A 15613-nucleotide genomic window follows, 5' to 3' on the forward strand; every position below is an offset into this window, starting at 1 on the left:
ATAAGATTTTGAGTAGGTCGATCTTAACATGCTTCCTACAAGATATATTTGCTTTTGGCCATATGAGGATTAGTGCTTAGTTTCTCTTGAACGTACGTGCACATATCAAATATATAGTTCGAATATCTTATATTTAGTTTATTATCATGTTACATGTAAATTTATAAATTTAGTTTACATTGAGAAAAATGTTAAAAAAAAATTTGAAAATAAATAAATAAATAATTTATTATGTCAGGCATATCAAGGAAGGAGTTGGGGCTAATTAAAAACCAGTGAAAATAATTTTCTTTTGAGTTTTGTTTTCTTGAACTATTAGTTTCAAATAGCATGAAAACACAAATATTCCAGTTTTTATGCGTGAAACCTGTTTTTGGCATTCTGTGATGATATATAAAAAATCATAATCCCAACAAAACAGATGTTACCAGCATTATCAGTTGGGCCCTCTCCTCTAGTCTCGGAAAAAGAAGCAAAACATTTCTTGTTTTAAGATAAATTGATCCTGAAAAAGAGTAATAAATTGTGATTATCTGAAATGAGCATTGAGTTCTTGGAGCATTCTTGATTTTAGTTCCCTTTTGGATCAAGAAAAGTCGAGTAATGGATGAAAAGGGTGTCTCAAATTCCCGTAAAGTTACATCCGACGAGCAAAATGATGGCTTGTATCCGATGTTTCTGGGCGTTTGTTGTGCTTTTCTTGCCTTAAAACTCTCGCCGGAGTCTGATGTAAGAAATAAGATGCTTGTATGCAGTGCCCATCTTTTTGGATTGTTTGCTTGGAAAGCCCGAAGGGAGGAACCCGAATCCGAACCCCGAACACTGAAGCTTATGCGGAAGCTCGAGAATGCACAAAGGGAGATAGAACAATTGAAGAAAATAAGAAGTGAGGATGCAAGAGCTAATGAGAAAGTTGTGAGCATTGTTTCAGCTCGGGAGCAGAGCTGGTTGAATGAGAAGAAGAGGCTTGGACTGCGAATCGGCGCGTTAATGAATGATTTAAGAGTTCTTGTTTCGAATAAGAACAAGTCCATCTCTGTATTGAATGCAAAGTTGGAGGAAAATGAAGCTCTTTTGAGGTTAAGGGATGAGTCCATTGAGGAAAAGGAGAAGAAGAGAGTGGAGATTGAAGAGAAGCTAGAGAAGGCTTCCAATCTTGTGGAGGAGTTGAAAGAATGCGTGTATCTTGAAGCTCGACGCCATTCTAGCGAAGTTTCGAAGCATAAAACTGCGTTTATGGAGCTTGTATCAAACCAACGACACCTCGAATCAGAGATGGGACGAGCCCTTAGGCAAGTTGAAGCAGTAAAACAAGAACTTGATTTGGCATTGGAGCAAAAGGAGCAGTCTATCTTGATGACTCAACGATTATCCGTGGAACTTGGTAAGATGAGCAAGGATTCGGAACAGAAAGATCGAGTTTTATCAGCTACGCTGAGGAAGTCAAGATTCGACATTGCTGAAAAACATGTGCTTTTAAAGGAGTTGAAATCGTTAAAAACCAAGAAAAACCAAGGTGAGCTAGAAGCAAAAAGGTCGAAGGCGTTTTCGGAGTCTAAAGACAAACTGTATCCAAGTTGTATCTCAAATGGGCTCGAAATTGTTTCTCTTGTATCGGATCCGTATTCAACCGATGGACCTGTGGAAACTCGTAAGAGCTTAGTCTATGACGAAACCTGTACTTTCTTATGAACAATAATTCATTGTTTATGCATTGTTTTAACATTGTCATTTCTTGTTTTTAGAGGTATTTTCTGACGTAGAAAATCTGGAAAATTTGGTGAACTCTGAGGCAGTCAAGTACAAGTTAGCCATTGAGCAAAGGCATCACCTTGAAGTAGAAGCTTTTGTAGATCAACTAAGACTCAAAGATGAAAAGTTAGAAACTTTGCACCGGTGTTTGCTAAGCATGGAACTCGAATCAAAGCGGTTCCAGGCACATATCGAAGGCCTCAATCACGATATTGAACAACTCCGGCAACACAACATTAAGTTGGAAGGTGTACCGGTGGACCGCAAAGCGGAATTACATGAACCTGAAGAGCATATTGTATTACAGTTCAATCCTCCAAATCGCAAGAAACCGAGTGTCAACACTTCTCCAAACGAGGCGACGATAGCCCACGATGCAGTTTGGACGAAAGTAAAGGTTTTTAGAAGAAAACCAGAACAGAAAAGGCAAGAAATGGAGGCAATAGGTGATGAAATTTCTCAAGAAGTGGGGAATCCTAAAGCAAATGATATAGTTTTGGCACTTCAACCAGGGCTGGTTCGTCTTCACCAGGAACGTTTCGAGACACAGGACGTTGCAAGTTCCGAAACATCAACATCTGTAATCCATGAAGTAAGCAAGAAAATTAATCCGAAGATTGATATTCATGCCCTCGGAATCTCGTACAAGATTAAGCGGCTTAAGCAGCAACTACTCATGCTCGAGAGGCTTACAGGAAAGCAAGAAAATAGTGAGAACAGTGACAAAAACGTACATTTTGGAGTTGAGGGATTCTACACACTTTTGTCACACTTGAACAAACAAGTGGACAGGTATCAATCACTTTCGGGGAAAATCGACCATCTTTGCAAGAGAATGGTATGATCCAATTCATTTCGTACTAATTAATAGACAACATTTTCTTGATTTATATCAGTTGAAAATTTGTCTAAGTTTGCTTATATACACAAACTATTCTATTTATGCATCCTGTGCAGCATGAGAACAACCAGAGTTCGAACCGCGGAGTTGCTAAAACAGAAGAAGAAACCAAAAGATTGGAGCTTTTTCTCGAAGAAACGTTTCAGCTTCAGAGATATATAGTTGCAACAGGGCAAAAACTAATGGAACTGCAAGCTAAGCTTGCACCTGGCTTTGTTGGTGAAGTGGAAGCCATTGAACAGCTAGTAAAATTCGACATGAAACGGTTTGCTGAAAGTATTAGAACCCTCTTCAGAGAAGTTCAAAGAGGCCTCGAAGTTCAAATATCTCGTATGATCGGGGATCTTGAAGGAACCCTTGCATTTGATGGGATCATACATCTGAAAAGGTGATGTATAAATAGGCGGATCCGTCGATGTTCGTATATGGGCAACGGCCATGTGCTAAATCTGACGGCTTTCTCTGTTTTGCACACAAGATTTTCATGTGATCAATATCTCAAGTGCAAAAAAACTGAGTCATTGGATCCCTATTCAGGCATTTGGGCAGTGGGCATTAGGGCATGACCCGAGGGTAGCGATGACAAATCCCTAGTTGGCAATATGTGAATATGAGGCTATAGTGAAATTTTAGGCTTGTCTTTGTCTGTTTCTTTCTTTTTGTAGAGGTTGTAGAGTATATATCTGATCTACCATTTTACGTGATGGCATGATCAAATCTATTGGGAAAAAAAATTATAAAATGGAATCGGTATTGCGTATATCTCATCGAAAATTGTGACAAATAACCTTTGATCAAACGTGAATTTGAAAATATGATATTCATTTATTAAAAAAATTCCTTTTTACAAGAAATTCTTGGTTGCTCAAAATAGGTATGATCTTTTAAGTGTAGGACTAAGTTGTTTTAGCAAGTCACATGCAGACATAAAATAACAATATTTCTTATATAGACACAGCGTTTTTTTTTAAAAAAAAAATCATAAAAGTATATCTTAATTTATTACAAGAAAAAATAATAAAATTAAAATTCGAGTTTAAAATAACTTAAACAAACATATAAGCTTGAAGCTTCAACGTAAATAATGTCAAAGTCCCCAAGATATCTCACGCAATAATTAAAAAACGAGAATACTGATTTTTTGGTTCTATATGCTTGTTATTTTGCGATTTTGATAATCTATGTCTTTCAGATTTCAGTTTTAGTTCACTATCTTTGTTTTTTTTTTCGATGCAATGTTGATGTGGAGCTGACGTGTATAGTACCACATAAGCATTTTCAAAAAAAAATGACTAAAATTGTCAAAAATCGGAACATGCAGGACTAAAACTGAAATTCGAAAATATAAAGAATCGAAATCACAAAATGACAAACATATAAGATCAAAATTGCAATTTTTCCATAAAAAACTATAACGATAAATATAATGGATGAAAATGATGAAAACTTAACAAGTTTAAATGAAGAACCTAAAATTAAAAAATTATAGAAATTACCAAGTTGAAACGACAACATTTTATGCTTTCAATTTTTTTTTTTGGTATTATTAATTTTTTTAAAAGTGATAAAAGTTAGGTTGCGGGTTGCCCTAAAATTTTTGGACTTCAAAAGTTTAGAGGTATTCAATCTAAATTTTTATATAGTTCATAAAAGTTTAGTGATATTTAAGATGAGTTTTAAAAAGTCATGTGATATTCAAACTTGATTTTTAAAAACTCCATAAAAATTTAGAGGTATTCCAAATATCTATAAACTTTTAAAGAATCCATGGAATTCTATTAAATACAATAATTAAAGCCTAAGGTACAATAATAAAAAGTCAATAATTATCTTTGGTTCAACCGAAAGATTTGGATTGACATTTAATTCAAACTCACTCTTTTTTTATTTCTATTAAAATAGTCTCTATACTAACACAAGTCTTATACATACTAGTTATAATAAAAAAATAATATATATACAAATATATTTTTTTATTTCTAAAATAAAATAAAAAATTTTATCATTCATAATTTTTCGAATTTTAATTAGAAAACCTCACAAGATTTAAAATCATATTCATTAAAAATTTTAAATAAATATTATAATACACGGCAAAAAATTATAATATTTTATTAATCATAAATTGAAAATAAAAATAATTATTTTTGATGATTAATTCATTATTTATTTTATAAAATTTTGATGTTTTAATTATTTTCTATATTTTTTTTAATTTATAGCTTAATCTTTATTATAACTCAAAATTTTCGATAATGATTTTATTCACTTTAATATACATATGTCTATACACACACACACACACACACACATATATATATATATATATATATATTTATAATAATAATATGTATATGATTGATATAAATTGATTTGATCACGTTCGTGTTAAAAAAAATTTAAAACTACGTCAATATATCAAATCAATATATATCAATCATATACATATTATTATTATAAATATATATATTATAAATAAGGATACTAAAATTAAATATATTCAAATTTTATTGAGTTATGTTAATTTCTTAATTATAATAAATTTAATACTACTTATCGATTTTTTTAAATCAAATTGATAAGTAAATTTTTTTTACATTGATAGATAAAAATATTTTAAAGAAAATGAATTACTTTAAAGAAATATAAATATAATTTATTGACACTCGATTAATAATTCTAATAAATATATAAAAATAAAAATCATGAATTACAAGATTCATAGTGTTCTAGAAAAATTTTACAAATGCCAATAAAAGTCATGAAAACAAATCTGTAAGATTGTGTGAAATTCTTTAAAAGTCTGTGAGATTCTATAAAAGTCTGTAGAAGTCCATCAACTCCACAAAAGTCTGTCATTTAAAAAAATTCAATAAATTTTTGCATCGAATACACAAAGGGCGATTGTTTCGAATCGCCTGCTATTTTTTCAGACATTGTTGGGATATTATCAAGAAATATTTATTTAATTTTCACGGTGCCGCCATTAATATCTTATTGCGAAAGAGTGACAATATAATGCTCAACGTTGGTCTGATTTTGTGCGACACTAGAAATAAAATCATCACCAAAATCCTCCCTCATCGTTAGAAGAAAAATCTTGGATAAGATAATCTCGACTTCTCAAAGTGGTTTTGTTGTCGGAAGACAAATACGAGACGACATCCTCTAGGCTCAGGAAATGGTACAATCACATCAATCACCATGCTCGAGGAGGAAATTTATTGGAATTTATTGTATATAAACATCTTGTGTATTCATTCTTTGAGATAGAAAATATCATTCTCTCATTAGTTTCTATATGGTATCAAGAGCCCATGGTCTACGCCACTAAACACTAACCCTAGCCTCCAGCAGCCGCCGCCGCCATTCTGTCACCGAAAAATCTCTCTTTTTTTTCTGATCGAATCCATGGCTTCCACCGGCACTGTTTCTTCTCCAATCTCCTTCAATGTTGTTGCCCACGCGTTCTTGAAGCTCACCTCTTCGAACTACCTCTCTTGGCATATGCAGTTCACGACCCTCCTCTCTCATCCTTGTCCGACCAAGACCATCACCACCGCCACCATGGCCATCGCCTCCACCACTCACTCTCTCAATCCCGAGTACACATCCTAGATCCGCCAAGACCAGCTGATCCTCAATATCACCATTGGATCAGTGTCTCCTTCCTTGATTCCGTTTATTGCAACTTTCAAGACCATTTATTGCATCTGCCACCACCTTTACTGCCGCTTGGAACACTCTTGCCCTCAACTATGAAAAACCCTCTTGTAGCAACATCACTCAATTCAAGACGCAACTTCAAAATCTGGTAAAGGGCTATCAGTCCATCACCGAATTCATGTAGTTCATCAAATCCAAAGCTGATGAACTCGCTCTCATAAATGCACCTCTTGATATTGAGTGTCTTACCATCAAAGTTCTCCATGGTCTGGATGATGACTACAAGGAACTCGCCAATGTCATCCAAGCACAGGACACTACAATCTCGTTTGAGGAATTACATGAAAAACTCCTCAATTATGAAGCTCATCTTACTAATCGTCGGGATACTCCCGCCCCTCTTCCAGCCACGACACTTATTGCGTGTTTTATTCGCTCACAAGTGCATGATGTCAAGTTTTAATATAAAATGAGTAAAATATCGTTCCCACGGAGAATGAATAATTGATATTACACTAAATATATGAAACTAATATAATCTTAATCCTATTTAGAGCTACGAAAGTGAAGTGATATTTTAATTTCTAAAATTTGCATAAAATAAATACGGATTTGTAGAACGAAGATCAAATGGAGATAAATTCAAGAGGTTTGATTTCACTAGATTTTCAACCATGTTCAATTCCTAATATCTAAATCGGAAGTTCTTCTAGTTTACTAACCAAGAATTCCTAATATTTTATATTCCTTTTCCAAGTGGAAAATAGAACATTCGTATCTGATATTGATTTCAATATTCCTATTTAAAATCATATATCGAATCCGATAAATAGCACATAAATTCTCTAATGTCTTCACTAGCGTTACAAGCCTTCCGAACACGATAAACACCAATGATATATTTTTCTACGCTCCTATTCAAAATCTTCTCTCCCGAGTGCCAGATTTCAAAATATGATAATTCAATTGGTGATCAATTAATTGAATGCAATCAAATCAGGAAAACATAAATAAACCAACGAAGAATTAAAATTTATCAATCAAAATATCAAGAACATAGTATCAGTCAAGCTACGTCGTTCCTCTAGATTAGGAGTTTAGTTCATGATGAATTCAATAAAAATAGTAAAACATGTTCTGAAAATAATCCATCAAAAGAGATAAATCATGAAAGGGAAAAAACGAGGATGAAGAGTAAAGAGCGTTCTCCATTCTCAGATTGATGCTTCTTCGTATTTTTCCCAAATCTTCCGCCTTCCATTGTTCTCCAAGCGTTCCTCCCCTCACCTTACTTTCTCCGCCATTACACTTTTTATGTTTTGAACTTTCTAGCTTCTCATTTCGTTTTGTACTTCTCATGGATATAGAGTGGCTAAAAAAGCTCAATTGAAGGCTCAATTGATTCAAAAACACCTAAATCATTTATATGTTTGTAAAAATCTACCTCAGGTTCAAGCAAAAATCACAGAGAATTTAAGAATTTATTTGTCTATTTAGAATTATCAAGTTAATAAAAATGTTCTCTAAGCATCAAGAATGGCAGATGGTCATGGCTTTATGGGCATCAATTTGTGAAAAACTCAGAAGAAAATTTATGACACATTTACGTTGATCCGCTTAGCTCATTTTTTCATCATTAGCCACAACAATCACATCTTCCATGACTTCGACACAACATAAATCAAAATCACAATGCTTTTTTAGCAGCAGGAGTTTAAGCAAACAACAACTAGCAGTTAAAATAAGACAAACCTCCCCCAAAATTAAAAAACGTGCATTGTGCTCAATGAACAATAAATTAGAAAAAAGAACAGAGGGCTGCACATACCACTAGCGACAACCATCAGTAGACATCGTCCTTTCCATCATCATATGAGGGTGTGGTGGAACTGCAACACTTGACTTCACACATAGCTAGAACTCTCAATTAACTAATATCACAGTGGAATGATGATTCAGACATGTAAATTCAAATATAAATTAACAAAAATTGTGAAATAAAATATAAAACACAAAAATAATAAAAATAAAAATAAAAATAAAAATAAAAATAAAAATAAAAATAAAAAAGAGGATATAATTCTTGGGTTGACTCCCAAGAAGCGCTTTGTTTATGGTCATCAGCCTTACTATAGCCGGTTCTAGCCCGTCATCGCCACTTTGATGGAGGTCTTGTGCTTCTCTTTGAGCCTTCAAACTTTCTTGATTTGATCCCTCTTCTTCTTGTACATCTTTACAATCTTCTTCACAATGTCAAGCTCTTTCCTTTGCTCTTCCATCACCTCAATTTTATAACATCGTTCCGCTCCTTCATCTGGTTTCAACTTCCTCTCCTCTCTCTCTCTCTCTCTCTCTCTCTCTCTGGGTGGATTCCCAATTCAAAAACGTTGAAGGTGACCTCTTTATCTTCAATTTGCGTAGTCAATTTACCTTTCTTCACATCAATCTTTGCTCCACCAGTGGCTAAGAAAGATTGCCCAAAAATTATGGGAATATCACGGTTCCTCTTCTAAATCCAAAATCAAGAAATCAGCAGGTAAGATGAGTTTGCCAACCTTTACCAAAACATCCTCAACCACACCATATGGATACGTAATTGATCTGTCTGCAAGTCTCAATGATATGTTGGTTGATGATAAGTACATTTTATGCACTTAATTTATATATGATTTGACTTCGATTTTGTGATGTATCGAGTGAATATTATGCGTATTTGTTGTTGTTTTTGTGAGTTGCAAGGATTTGAAGAAAAGTAGCAAGAAGAAGCGGAAAGCCGAATTACGGGACAGCAAACTTCAGAAAATTACTGGGAATGTTACAGACATCTAAATCCGATCATCACTGTTCAAATTGAATTTTAGGATGTTTTAAAGTTTTTGTCAAAATTTTAGCTCGATCCGACGACTAGAACTTAAGTTATGATTTTTACAAAAATTCTGCGTAGATGGTGAAATGGAAGAACAAGTAGCGCCCTAACTCTAGTTTTCCAGCGCTCCAGCGCCCGTAAATTCATGTCCAGAGCACCCCAGCGCCTTTTTTTGAGCGCCCTAGCGCTATACGTCCGTCATTGAAAAATAAAATACGAAACTTGAGCGCCCCAGCGCCGAATTATTAGCGCTCCAGCGCTGCGCAGTCTCCAAAAATATGGAAAGTCTTTAATCGAGTTTTAAAAGGGATTTTATGACTTAGAGGGTGTTTGGTTAAGCTTATTAAAAACAACTTATAAGCTGTAGGAGCTTATAAGCTGTTTTAGGAGCTTATAAGCTGTTAGGTCTTATTTTAAAAATAAGTTGTTAAAGTGTTTGGATGAACTTATTTTAAACAACTTAAAGCTGTTGATGTGTTTGACATTATAAGATCTTTTTATTGTCAAAATTACCAAAAGGGTATAATAATATGAAGGTAATGCAAATATTATATATATACGAAAATAATTTAAAATTTTATGGTAAATGTTAAAAGTAAATAAAAACTATTTTATATTTTAATTTCCAAAAATTGTACGGTATGAATTTATTTTTAAAAAATATGTAATATTTTTAAAATTACTCAATAATATCTTGATGGTTTAGTTTTTTAATTATAAGAAAATGATAAAACAAAACATTATTTTAAATTATATATATATATACGATTTTATATATTAATTTTATGCTTCGATTTTTTTTTTTTTAAAAAAAGTAATGTTATAATATTTTTAAAATTATTCAATAATATCTTGATAGTTTAGTTTTTTTTAAATTATAAGAAAACTATAAAACAAAAATTATTTTAAATATTATATATATATATATATATATATATATATATATATATATATATATAACAAATTGATAATAAAGCTAAAATGGAATATACTGTGGAATCGACGAAAACAACAAAATGATGATTATTAAAATTTAAGCTATTAAAATATGATCGAATGTTAAACACATGTCTTTATTGTAAAAAAAAAAATGTATTATTAAAATTATCGTCCACTTCTTGCAATTTCCATAGCAATTGAATCACGCACTGCCATCCAATATACATTGCTAGGATTGTCTTCATTCTCAGCCGTAGAGTAGCGATAGATATATTTCGTTCAATAGATGGTTGATAACTTTCATATTCAGCCATTTGGAATGCCTCGTCTGAAACATTTTTCTTTCTTATGTAGTTGTGAATTGTCATTGTTGCCAGCACAATTTCTCTTTGCGTATCAATATGAAAATAAGGCATATCAGCCAAAATATTCCATCTTGCTTTCCAAACTCCAAATGTACGTTCAACACAATTCCTGCATGAAGAGTGGAAAAAGTTGAATTTTTTTTTCAAATTTCTTGGTGCACGTAGTTGCGAGGTCCTAGCTCGGCGAAAGTCTTCAAGAGGTACCTTATATTCTCACCTTTATAAGGATCCATATATCCTGGCATATGTGAATATCCAGCATCAACCAAGTAATACTTCTTTCCTTTTTGGTGAGGAAAATTAAGTTCCGGCCTACGAATAGCTTCTCCAAATATTCTATTATCATGAGCAGCTCCTTCCCATCCAGCCCACACAAATGTAAAACACATATTAAAATCTACAACTGCAAGAATATTTTGCGTAGGAAAACCTTTGCGTCCAATATATGGGATTTCTTTTCCTTGCGGTAATCGTGTCTTAACATGTGTACCATCAATTGCCCCAATGCAATCCTGTTAATCATTTAAAAAATAAACACTTTAGTAAATCACATTAATGAATAATTTTAATACACGAACATGTGACGTTTATAATATTCAAAATAAATAAAACGTACATCAAAAAATGGCTTGTATCGTTGATGTTGAGGCATATGGTATCCTTTGCCTTCGTTATACTCGGAATGAGGTTTAATTATATCTTCAACTAGCTTACCAACAACTTTCAGAACTCTATGGAAATGTCTTGATATGGTTTCACCTGAATGATTAAATATCTCTTGTAGCAGTCTATTATCTGTACCATGAGCACAAGTCATCAAAAAAATTCCGACTTCTTCATAGATCGACATTCCCCTGGTGGGATACAATTCATATTTCTGGGTTAACTCATGACACAAATCCAAGAATACAGGCTTTGTCAGACGAAAAGCTTGGTAACACCTTATTTCATGTCCATTTAATACTTCTTCCATGAATTTATTACCGGTTCGGTCAGATGTGCGACATGGAACTTTATGAATATAAGTCTCGAAATACGTTAAAATGCTAAGTGCCGTTACTTTGCTTACAATCAACCATTCTGGATCGTCTTGGAATCCATCTCCATCTTCAATTGGTTCCTCCTCACAAAATGTATTTGAGTGATTTAAAGCACAATGTCGAACATCCCAAGGCTCCATTAAACTATTGAAATCATGCCAAAAAAAAAAACCAAAAACAAAAACAAATATAAACAAGTGTAAAATTTCAAAACATAAAACATTGAATAACTTCAACAAAATATTGTATCATGTTTACAATCAAACAATAATAATAAAGAAACAAAAAGTAAAGAAGATTAAGGATGCAACAAAACCACTAATAAAGGTGCAAACAAAGCATTATCAAAATCAGTCATTTTTCTTGCTCATGTCATAGTTATATTTCAGCCATGCCAACCGACAATCATCATCAGGTTGATTGAGAAAAATCACTCGCATTTTTTTTTTGCTCAACAAGTTACAAGCATAACACCAAAGTTCAGTTTTATGTTCTATTCCAGGAATATTCTTTAATATCACCATTGCAGATTCAATATCTTTCTCTGTTGAAGGTGCAGAGGTTGTGGTGCTCTTATTTTCCAAATACTTCAAAAGAGAGTGAATGTCTTCCTTTAGTGAGGCTGCTCCAGAAACTTTCTTCTTTTCCTTGCTTTCTTCTCCATTAAATTTTCGTTTGAGCGATGACAAAGATGGAAACACAATGTCGTTACTCATATTACTTGTTTCTTTGATTCCAAATCTTGTGTCATTCTCCATTCCCAAATCATTATATTCACTAACATCATCGATTTCAACGTGTTCTTCAAAATCTGGCAAATAATCATTTTCCTTCACGATCTCATCATTGCCACCAACGCAATGCACGCGTTGTTGGGTTGATGCCCTTGAACTTTCCCCCATTGCAGCAACATCAGAAAATAACTTATCATATCGAAACCAAATGAGTGATAAATCTTTATTTCTAAATTTGACATAATCTCCATTTTCCTGCAATAATAAATTATATTTTAGCAATCTAAGATTCAACGATCGAATAAACAATTTTATACAAATAAAGTTCTAGAACTTACACTAATTTTTCTCTCCCACCATTCATCGGAGGCATCTAGTGAATTATTTGTAGGATTCCAACCAACTCCAGTTTCCATGTGCATTAGCTTCTTGAATAATAACCAATCCTTCTTCATGGAATCCCAATGATTTCGAAGTTGCTTGTACACATACACTTTTCCAGTTGCCTCGTTAAACTTTCTCACTAAATTTTTCCATCCATTCGTATTAAAGTGACTATTTGGTCGATTGCCCAGTAAAATTTCCTCCTCACACAAATCAACAAATTTCAGTGATAGAAACGTACTCAACAAACTTAAATTTTGTTGATTTGTTTTATTTGAATTTTTACTTGTAATTTTACCTAAAGTTGGATTTTACATCACTCCTTTGTTTCTATTGTCTTGATTTTTCATTTTCAAACTATATTGCAAACCAAAATAAATAAATAAAAAACTGACATCTAGAGATGACTTCAAAAGAAAAATTATATATCAACCTATGCATATAATTTTGATTAAAAGTATAAAGTACGACTCCTAATTTTAAATAGGCAACAAGTATTATTATGCAAATAAAATATAAATCTTTACTTGACAATAAAACTAAAAGACATGCTTTAATAAATATTACAAGAACCAAGAACAATATTATGAATCAACCTATCAAGAAAAATGATGTCATGTGATATTAAGACAACTGATATCACGGAATGAGACTGCCATTTGATAAAACTCACACAACTCTTCTTAGCTGGAATATCAGAGAAAAGACAATGGTGTTTTCAACAAGTTTAGCTACCATGCTTGGAGTGTAGCAAAGTTTGGCCTTTAATAGATGAGTTGTTCCAGTAATTTTGGGCTATTTTATTGCTGTTTAAGATACAAGTTACCCACAAGTTCATTTATTTCTTACTATATCTACATATACACACACACTTAAAAAACTTTTAATAAAAACTAATGAGCTAATTTACAGAGGGACAGAAGGCCGAAAAAGAGACCAGAGTGTGGCGTTTGGGTACTATTATAGCTCAGGCTTTTACCGACAAGTTCATTAATTTCTTACTATATCTACATATACACACACACTTAAAAAACTTTTAATAAAAACTAATGAGCAAATTTACAGAGGGACATAAGGCCGAAAAAGAGACCAGAGTGTGGCGTTTGGGTACTATTATAGCTCATGCTTTTACTTGAGAAATTGAAAGCAAAATACGAAAACACATTTTTGGTTATTTGAATTGCTATTAGGCTTACATAATCATTGACAGATTTTTTTCATGACATAAACAAGCAATGTTTGGGATCGACACCTAGCACGCCTATGTTATGCTAGTGTACTTTAGCATCAAATCCTTAAGCCCACATAAATCGTGATTAGTAAGGTAATGAGAGATTATATTCATTTTGTCAAAATACAGAGATTGTGTTCAATCACAAAGTCAAAATGAATCAAGATATACCCCAGTAGCATTACAGATTACCCTATTCGCCTGCCAATTTCTTTGGTTCCATCATAAGCTACAGATTACCCTATTCCCCTACCCATTTCTTTGGCTTCACCATAAGCAAAACGATAACAGAAAACAGGGGTCTTTCTTCCAAAAACTCCACAATAATATATATCAATTTTGATTTCATGAATCAAGGTTTAATTTTTTTTTTCTACCGTTGTTGCAGTAGAGGGATATCGAAAGAAATTAAACTAACCAAAATAAAATTCTAACTCATTCGGAGAAAATTCGTGCGTGCGGAAGAGAAGATGGAAGGGCATACCGGAGATGGAGAAAAGAGTTGTTGACTGCGTGGAGGCTGAATCGTGCAACTGAAGTGAAAATTGTGTGAAGGGCACGTTGGCCATAAATGAAAATATACAAGGATAATATTGGAAAGCAAAATATTAAAATAAGACATTTTCTTAAAAAGTAAGGGGGTATCTACTTTTTTAAAAACAGCTTATAAGCTGTCAAACAGCTTATTTTGACAGCTTATAAGCTGTTTCTTAAAAAAAATTTAAGCTGTTTCAGAGCTTAAAAGCTCTCCCAAACACCCTCTTATTTTTGAGAGATACAGGGGTTTAGAGAGTATTCAGAGTTTTTGAAGGCTAGAGATGGCTAGAGACCAAGGAAAAGGGAGAAGAATCATTCTTGGCACGAAAACAGATGAAGCGACTACCGGAGACGGAGAAGCATCATCTACCTTCGTTTTTATTTTATTCTTTCTCCTAATTTTTGAATGATGTTCAAGAACATGCTTTGTTTGATTTTTATTTTCATTATGAACTAATTCCTTTGTCTAGAGGGACGACGTAGCTTGACTTGAAACCATGTTTTTGATATTTTGATTGATATATTAGAATTATTCATTTGGTTTATTTGTGTTTTCCTGAATTGATTGCGTTCAATTTACTGGCCATATATTGAATGATATTTTATTTAGAATCTATCACTCGAGAGAGGGGATTTTGCATACGACATGAAAAATACATCATTGGTGTTTATAGAGTTCGAGAGGCTTATAACTCCATTGAATCCTTTGTAAGAATTATTGTACTATTTACCGGATTTAATAGTTGAACTTTGATAGAGATATTGAGTTTGCTATTGAATACGAATTTTTGCTTGACACTCGAGAGAGGTAGTAGAAAATAATAGGGATTCTTGGCTAATAAACTAGAAGAATTTATGATATAAATTTCTTTATGAATTAAAATGGTGGATGGTTAAGTGATGTCGAACCTCTAGAATTTGTCTCTCATTGAATTTTCGTCTTGCGAACTCGCCGTTAATTAATTTTATTTATTGCAAATTTTAGTTTGATATAAACTCAAATCATTCTCGTAGCTCTACATAGGATTAAGATTTTATTAGTTGCAAATATTTAATATAATATCATTTTATTCATTCTCCGTGGGATCGACTTGGACTTAATTCCTATATTAAAACTTGACACCGTGCACTTGCGGGCACAAAATTACGCAACAAGTTTTTGGCGTCGTTGCCGGGGAATGAATTTTATTTGATTTAT

General features: G+C 32.9%; 2 protein-coding genes across 2 annotated transcripts; one reads left to right on the plus strand and one right to left on the minus strand.

Moving 5' to 3' along the window:
- Positions 1-603: 603 nt before the first annotated feature.
- Positions 604-3045, plus strand: LOC140862665 (uncharacterized). Its single transcript, XM_073265696.1, has 3 exons — positions 604-1651; positions 1746-2590; positions 2710-3045. Exons 1-3 carry the CDS (start codon positions 604-606, stop codon positions 3043-3045), a joined length of 2229 nt encoding a protein of 742 aa, XP_073121797.1.
- Positions 3046-11865: 8820 nt separating this feature from the next.
- On the minus strand, positions 11866-14391 carry LOC140866939 (uncharacterized). The gene is made up of 2 exons (XM_073272000.1): positions 12602-14391; positions 11866-12518 (listed from the first exon to the last, which is right to left on the minus strand). Exons 1-2 carry the CDS (start codon positions 12716-12718, stop codon positions 11880-11882), a joined length of 756 nt encoding a protein of 251 aa, XP_073128101.1. The 5' UTR covers positions 12719-14391; the 3' UTR covers positions 11866-11879.
- Between the last annotated feature and the right edge of the window lie 1222 nt (positions 14392-15613).

The sequence above is a fragment of the Henckelia pumila genome, chromosome 4 (assembly GCF_033568475.1).
Source record: "Henckelia pumila isolate YLH828 chromosome 4, ASM3356847v2, whole genome shotgun sequence".
Classification (NCBI taxonomy): Eukaryota; Viridiplantae; Streptophyta; class Magnoliopsida; order Lamiales; family Gesneriaceae; genus Henckelia; species Henckelia pumila.

Coding starts and splice junctions, on each gene's coding strand:
- LOC140862665 (XM_073265696.1), top strand. CDS start 604: ATGGATGAAAAGGGTGTCTCAAATTCCCGTAAAGTTACATCCGACGAG. Junction 1,652..1,745: donor CGATGGACCTGTGGAAACTC/GTAAGAGCTTAG, acceptor TCTTGTTTTTAG/AGGTATTTTCTGACGTAGAA. Junction 2,591..2,709: donor ACCATCTTTGCAAGAGAATG/GTATGATCCAAT, acceptor CATCCTGTGCAG/CATGAGAACAACCAGAGTTC.
- LOC140866939 (XM_073272000.1), bottom strand. CDS start 12,718: ATGAAGAAGGATTGGTTATTATTCAAGAAGCTAATGCACATGGAAACT. Junction 12,519..12,601: donor GGTGGGAGAGAAAAATTAGT/GTAAGTTCTAGA, acceptor TTATTATTGCAG/GAAAATGGAGATTATGTCAA.